This window comes from Frankliniella occidentalis, unplaced genomic scaffold (genome assembly GCF_000697945.3).
Source record: "Frankliniella occidentalis isolate FOCC.00 unplaced genomic scaffold, Focc_3.1 Scaffold98, whole genome shotgun sequence".
Taxonomy (NCBI): domain Eukaryota; kingdom Metazoa; phylum Arthropoda; class Insecta; order Thysanoptera; family Thripidae; genus Frankliniella; species Frankliniella occidentalis.
This window is the reverse complement of record NW_026267227.1, coordinates 262,168-269,889: the sequence shown is the minus strand read 5'-3', so window position 1 is coordinate 269,889 and position 7,722 is coordinate 262,168. Positions and strand designations below refer to the sequence as shown.

Below are 7,722 nucleotides of genomic sequence, written 5' to 3'. Positions count from 1 at the left end.
GCGGTTGGTGGAATATGTATTACGGTAACATTTTTTGGCGGAGCCAGCGAGCACCATCCTCATGCTGCAGCCTGCGGCGCGGCGCCGTGTGGCCTCCTAGTGTCGAGAGATTCACGTACTCTGTACCACCTTTCTGTCGCCGCGCGCTCCATACTTTGACCCTTGACCCAGCAGCCCGGTTGGGAGGCGCGCGCGCACTCTCGCGCGACCTCCCGGCGGTGACCTCCGGGGCGCGTACGTGCGCGAGGAGTCTGTGGGCAGACTCATTAGCAGCCCCAACCCCCCCCCCCCGCCCCTCCTCCATCCCCTTCATCCTACACGAAAAAAAAAAAGATTAGTTGTCAGAGCGAATAATTGGCTAATTTGATGACAGTGAAATTCGCTGTGACCGAGACAAGAGTTAGTTTCTCCAGTGAACTCGAAGGTGCGGGTTGGTTGTGGCGACTAACTCTAGTCTCTGACTCTCGGACTACTAATTCTCAGTTATCGCAGCGACTGTCACTACATTAGCCAATGTAATCGCTCTGAGACCTAATCTTATTTTTCCGTGAACATCTTCGATCTCTCTCTTCCCCTCTCACCCCCCCCCCCAATCTCTTTACGATTTTCATTCTTTTTATTAAGAAGCAGCACACATAAATAGTTTTACGGTGTGCTCACTGTACAAGTGTTCACATGTGCAACTGTGCGAGAGATTTAAAGGAATTCTCTGCACCTCAACCTTCTCTCTCTATCTATCTTTCTCTCTCGTGCTCAGTCGCACTCCCTCAGTCTCATAGTGGTGCCGGCCGCCAGACCAGCTGACCCCAAGGCCGCCCCGATCTGTTTGACGTCACTTATAACGAGATTCAACCTCCCCCCCCTTCCCTCACACCTTTACCTCTGCGAGCCCTGGCTGCCACAGCATCGCCTTGTTTGCTTGTCTGTTTGTTTTCCTGGCGGATAAAATCGAGAGAGAGAGAGAGAGAGAGAGAGAGAGAGAGAGAGAGAGATAAAATCGCGCAGTTTGGAAATGAAGTGAGCGTTATGGGCGGGGCGGCGGCCGGTGCGGTACAGTGCCGCGGGCTGCCGCACGGCCACATTGCGCGGCTTGTTGACTTCCCTGCGCTGCCGCGACGTGCCTGCGCCCCTGTACTGCCTCTCTCGGACCTGCCCCGCCCCGTCCCGCCCCGCCGCCTCACGGCATGCCAACGAACGTGCACCCGTTCACGTGGGCGAGGCGGTATGGTGTAGGGACCTCTCTCTGAGGGGCCGCCGCGCCGCGCCACGCCGCGAGGCAGCAGCAGGCCTCGAGCTCGTTCTGAGGCGTGGATGTTTAAAAGGCATCGATCTGCTTTAATCGCGGCGTCGGTACCGCAGCAGCGCCCGCCGCCCACCTGCAACCTCACCTGGAACGCCTGGAACACGCCCCCCTGGAGCTTGCGCCTGGAAGTCTCCGGCGCAGGCTCCGCTTACTCTGTCTGCCGTCTGCACCCGCCCGTGTGCGAGGCGAGTAAAGTTGCACACTCTTGTACCGGGACGAGTAGCATCCAACGCGGCACTTGCATAATGTGCATGGTTGCCAAGCACTCTGCCGCTGTGTGTATGACGGACGGACGGACAGACAGACACAACAGACAGAGGAGTTGTCCGCCGCCACCCCCCAACCCCCAGGAGGCAGCTTCACTCCGCCGTGACATTCCCCCGTCCTTCTCCGACGCGGTGCCGCTTTGTCGAGAGACTCTCACGCCGTCTGTCCGTGGTGACCTGGGGGCGCGGTCGGGGCCGGCCAAGTGCCCCACATGCATTGATACAGTCTGGAGCGGGTTAGCCCGGCCTCCGCCACCCCGCCGCACCCTGCCCCGTCCAGCCCCACAGTAATCGGCACCCATCTTAATGCAGTCTGCTGGGCAGCAGCGGCTTTGGGACGTTAGCGTTAACGACGCAGCCCCGGCCCCGGGCCCGCGATTCATTAGATAAAGTATTTCAATCACGGCCCGCCGCGTCCAGCCCCGCGCTGTGCACAGGGCATAGGCGGAAATAGAATGTGTTGCAGAGAAGAAATGCTTTTATTTTTAGACACCCACTTTTGATCGCTTTTGATACTCTTTGCTTTGCAAGGTAAAGTGTATATCCACAAGGACCTACAAAAACATGTGTCTTTTCAAAACAATATTTTTTTTACAAATTTGATTGCGATGACTGTTCTGAATGCAGTGGCCTCAAAAGCTCTACCTCAAACTCGGTTAATTACAAATTAATTAAAGACGTGCAATCACACAATGTGTTGGCAAAACGCTATGGTTAAGCTTTCCTCCCCCTGTTTTTTTTTTTTTTTTTTTTTTTTTTCACTTTTCTTTGAAGCTTGGCGCACACATGTCCTTCCCCGTTGCTTGCCAGTGCACTATTTCTATTTCGCTGTTAGCGCTCGCTCAGTTGTTATTTATATAAATAATAACAATAATAAAAATAAAACACATTGCGTCGCTCGGCAATGTTACCGGCGCTGTCTGCGATGGTTATCGGGGAGGGAGGAGGACTCCCAGGAGAGGAGCATGGAGGGCGTCGTGGGCGGGGCGGGGTGGGGCGGCCGTGTCTCGCATTATCTTTTCCTGGTTGGATCTGCGCGGTCACCGGCCCGCTCCCCCCGCCCCGCAAGGCGAGCGGCAGCAGCCGGGCCGACTACTTGCGAATGACGTACGTGTGCCATACAACTTGCTCGCACATGCAATCGGAATAGCAATAATCACGAACGGGTAAATGGACAAACAATCACGGGGGAAAAGTGAAAAGGACGTAAGTCCACGTAATGCCCTTTTCACTTTTTACCAGTGAATTGTGAACAATCGTAGCAACAGAAGCAACAACAACAACAACAGCATTTGGACGCGTCCTTGCCGCCGTGCGTGGCCATTAGTTAAGCCGGTATTTTCCTGCATTAGCGCGCGGCGCGCTTCAACCACGCCTATCGTGCTGCCCAACAGAGTCTTCCTCCGCGCGCTCAACAGAGTCTTCCTCCGGAGGCACAGAGACAGAGGCTCGCGAAAAAGTTTCCGCGCCCGTTTTAGGGACGTGTCAATCACTTTTCGTTAATCTGCTGGCATTATTATTGTGGTCTTGATGGGCCGCTGCGGCTGCCGTGGAGGAAGGCGGCCGCGGCGGCTTGTCTGACGGGCGGACGGTGAATGCCCGGTCCGACTGTGGTTCAGTGGCTATCTCCTGTCAGACTGACCGCTGTGGCTCAGTGACACCGTCTACTGTAAATGACTTCTGCTCTATGCTACAAGACCTGACTGACTGACCTACTACTGCTTCACTGCTTACCTACTACTCTCACTGACTGGCTGAATAAACGGCAAAAGTAAGTACTTCTACTCCCTACTGACTGACCTGCCAGTTGAGTGGGCCTGATAGCTGACTGAAGTCTACCTGCCGGACTGATTATAATGACTGACCTACCACAACATTTTGTTGTAAATTATCTTTTTTTCATGCAATTTTGCTCGTCACTGAAATCAAAATGTCGAAGCATAAGTGTCGTTAACGGAACTAAATTGAACCATTTTAAATTATAACTTTACTAAACATTTCCCACCGAAAATTTTCCCGCAGCAACTAGGAATATTTTTTTCTGACTTGTACGTTGTACCTAAGTGCCCGCGCGCGCTGTGGAGGGAGTGCGTCTAGGGTTTCGGGCGCGGCTGGACTGAGGGCAATAGGCGGTCTCGGTCTCCCTTGCGTAAGTCTACGCCGCCGCCGCTCCGAGCAGGCCCTCCGGCCTCCGGCCCTCCGGGGGCGAGCGACTCTCGCGGTGAATCCCACATTAATTAATTGGGGGACGAGAGAGTAGTGTCCGGCTGCAGCGGCCGGGGGCGACGGTGCCTCAGGCCCATTCGACTGGAAACGCTTTCTCGTGTAACTTACTGACTGTTCAACTTAAGAATGTAAGTATAGTTCACACATTCTAGTGCGATAATGGGCGCGGCGGTAGGTTTTTGCTTACCCAGTCCTCTTTATAATTTCAGTTTTAAGTTGTACATAAAAAGCCATTAATTTACCGTGAAAGCAAGCTGCGCATATTTCAATCGACTTCGGCGCGCGCTTTGTGTCGGCAGCAGCCCGCTGACATATATCTGTGTGTGTGCGTGTGTGTATGTGTGTGTGTGCGGCACAGGCCCACCGCGTCGAGGCCCCCGAGGCCGGGAGCTTGGGAGTCGACTACTTGTCAAATCGCCGCCTCTAATCGTGATTCATTGACCCCCGGGGCCCGTGGCGGCACGGCCTGGTGGCGCTGAGCGGTGCTGAGCGGCACTGAACGGCGCTGAACGTCACTTAGAGCGTCTGAGCGAGAGAAGTAAACCACCGGGCCCTCTAGATATAACGTAATTTGTGTACAACGTCTTACACGCATACCGTTCACGCAAAATGTCCTACATCCCGAAGTAGGGGTGTGTGGACGCAGTATACGAACCTCTGCAGATCTCTGTGCGTGCGTGAGAGAGAGAGAGAGAGAGAGAGGGGGGGGGGAATCGTGTACATGCGTTTGCTGCTCGACTCGAATCGGCTCTCTCGAACATTGAGAGTGACCACTCCGAGAAACCGTTCCGTATTTTATGATCCGAACGGCTCGAGCGAGTGCGATGCATGTGGGTTGGTATTGATGTATTTTACCTTTGCCCCTCCCCTCCCCCCCTCTTTTCTTTCTGTGGCCTGTGGCAGGGGAAGAGAGACAGATACCAAGGAGGAGAACAGAGAGGAGGGGGGAGGGTTAGAGGAGGGCATCGCAATGATGTGTGTGTGTGTGTGTGTGTGTGTTTATGTATGTTGCTGCTAAGGTCGCAGTGGTCGAAAGAAACAACGTATTACTGCGGGATTATTTGCTCTTCTTGTGTTCAACATCCCTTGCTGCCATTCCATATTCCACATGTCTGGTAGTCATTTTCTGATGATAACTTTACGTTGTTACGATCCTGTATTAATACGCCCTTTTCCCTTTTCTTTGCAGGTCACCACAGCTAGCCGTCTACGCGAAACTCTTGTGCCTGCTGATGGTGAGTAACACTTACTACCGCACACTACACGCAGCTGGGTACCGTAACTGTATGGACTGCAAACTTCCGCGCCCGAAAGAACGCAACAGTAAAAAAATCTGTGCCCGCGCGGAAGGCGCGGCGGAGCTGAGGAGCGGAGCGGGGAGAGGCGGGCGCGAGGTAGGCCACCCGGTCAGGAGGCGCGTCGAGCGGGACTGCCTGCCGCACGGCGCCCCCGGCCCGCCGCGCCAGCGGCCGTCAAGCCAGTGGCGCGGCGAGCGGAGACCGACACACATGTAGGCAGACGGACAGACAGAGCACTACCTCTACCTCTTCTGGTGCCGTCTCCTCTCGGAAAAACAAAGGTCTTAACAAAGGTTATCACGCGTTTTCAGGTGTAAATCTCAGATGGTACTTGGATTTTTATCCTGAAACTAGGGGTTTACCAGATCTCCTATTCTGCTTTTCATTCAGGAGCCCGAAAGGTGCTGAAGAATAGTACACATGTCAGGTGTATGACTCCAGCACCTCTGCTAGCCCAGCGAATGACTCGGTTACGGACACACTGGACCAGCCCCCCACGCTTCCGGTGTTGGCGTGTTTGTCACCCCGCTGTTGATCGGCTCGCGGCGCGCAGGACGTTGAGCGGATGCCGCTCGTGTTCGATTCACGATATCGCTCTGTTTTCGCGTACACTCTGCACACTCGACCCCCCCCCTCCCCTTCCCCCGGCCAGCACACCCGGACAGGGCACGCAACACGTTCCAAACACTACAAGGCGACGACAATAATAGCGGGGGACTTTTTTTCCATAGGGTACATACCGGGTGTAACTGTGAATGCGCAGCAGTGTTGCGGGTTTGCCTATTTAGACCCGTAAGGGGCCATGGCCCCTGCGGCTATATTGAGTATGCAATCACACAACACTGCTGCGTATTCATAACAGCAACGGTACATGTAGGAAACTATATATGAAAGGAGATACAATAAGGTTGTATACCTTAGTGCCTTATTTCGTTTGTAATCCATAGACAGTTTGCGACATTCCCACACTTGTATCCCCTACGAGTTCCACATTGTTAAAAGCTTATGGTGACTTTCACTGTAGGCTACGGTGAATATCACTGTAAGCTACGGTGAATTTCACAGTAGGCTACAGAGAAAATATCACTGTAAGCTACGGTGAATTTCACCGTAGGCTACGGCGAATATCACCGTAAGGTACGGTGCTGCAGTGGTTCACCGTAACTTACAGTGAAATTCACTGTAAGCTCTTTTAACAGTGCAGTGTCTGATTTGGGTGTGCTGCTGCTCAAGCAGGTGGGCCTTGTGGCGGCCAGGTGGATCTCATGACGGGTTGTTTGGATCTGCAGGTTGTGATCTGCGGTGTGGCGGCGCCCATGGAGGAGAAGGTCCGGCTGTTCAACGAGAAGACCAAAGGGTTCATGGAGGCGCACAGGAAGGGCCACTTCGTCTCCGCCAGGAACGTCACCGTCTCCAAGTTCAGTAAGTATCTCTACGTGTGTGTGTGTGTGTGCGTCCGAGACTCATCGCGATCAGGAGAGTGTTGACCTCCTGAAGGAGCAGGGGACGCAAAGGGGGGAGGGGCCCAGGAGCGCGTTAGGCAATAGTGCCCTTCCATTAAGGATAAGGCTCCGAAGGGTTCCCATTGCCGCTGGCCGATGTCACCCGGAGCCCATAGGGGCAGACGGTCGCAGCACTCGGGTCGAACGGTGCAGAGACAATCTCATGGGGCCACCAGCCGGACCGCAGGAGGAGCAGCAAGATTTACGCCGAGTCTGCTCTCCGACGCTGCGGCCGCCGCGGCAGTCCTGGTCCTCCTGGTCCTCTCAAAGTTGTTTTTGTGCGGATAGCGCGCGGGCCCAGATAACGGCCCCGCGATGGGGAGGCGGGGAGGTCTATTAGGGCGGGAAAAGAGCGGCTCTCGTGACGTTTCGCGCTCCGGCAGCCGTGTGTGTTGGGGGGGGGGGGCAATAAATGTCGAAGCTTTGAATAAGATCAAAGAACGTGCACATTTCGCCTCTTTAATCACCGTAAGAAAAAAAACTTTTAAGTACTTTATTTCCGGCGTTGGAATAACCAAGTGCTTTAAATTGGAGTCCCTTATTTCTGTTCTGTTCCTTTGCAAAAGGTTTCACAGTCAACATATCATTCCAAAGTCATTCCACAAATCGTGCCCATGCAATTACCCAGGAGACTGAAAGGTGTCCAGCAGATAGGGAATCATCCAGGAAGTGCGTCCGTCGTTAGTGGTTACGAAACGGCCAGGTTAGCCCTATGCTAGCTCTCATGGCGCCTGATAGGTAGGCAACATTTTTCCTGCAGTACATGCTTGTATTGCGGGGTGGCCTACCTCGAATCGCGCAGGCGCCGGGCTCCCGTAATTTGCCGAACAAATCAGAGAAAAACGGACGTACTTTCTGGACGATCTCTAGTCGATTTAAATCGACTAGTTTTTACGGCTAGGCGACCTTGGATTTACAGTGTACTCAGCACATTTTGTTTTTCCGTCGAGCAAAGCTCTGCGCTTGAAGACGCTTAACTTTGAAAGACTTTGAAAGAATGATGAAATGTGTTTTGTATCAAAGTGACCGCAAAGTACACACGAAGAAGAGTGTAACTCATCATATGGTCCCCTTGCGCTCCCCGAGCGCTGCAGTCGCGTTTGGTTATTTCGGCTGTTAAAGTCGCT

The 7,722-nt window shown here is 53.7% G+C and overlaps 1 protein-coding gene across 2 annotated transcripts in view; it reads left to right on the top strand.

The window, feature by feature from the left end:
- Positions 1-7,722, top strand: part of LOC113205907 (uncharacterized) — an 86,127-nt gene that overhangs the window by 73,443 nt on the left and 4,962 nt on the right. For both annotated transcript variants that reach the window (XM_052269638.1, XM_026421700.2), the window contains exons 2-3: positions 4,985-5,030; positions 6,383-6,515. In XM_052269638.1, coding sequence (XP_052125598.1) covers positions 5,028-5,030; positions 6,383-6,515 — 136 coding nt within the window. In that variant the 5' untranslated portion in view covers positions 4,985-5,027. The remainder of the gene's footprint in view (positions 1-4,984; positions 5,031-6,382; positions 6,516-7,722) is intronic.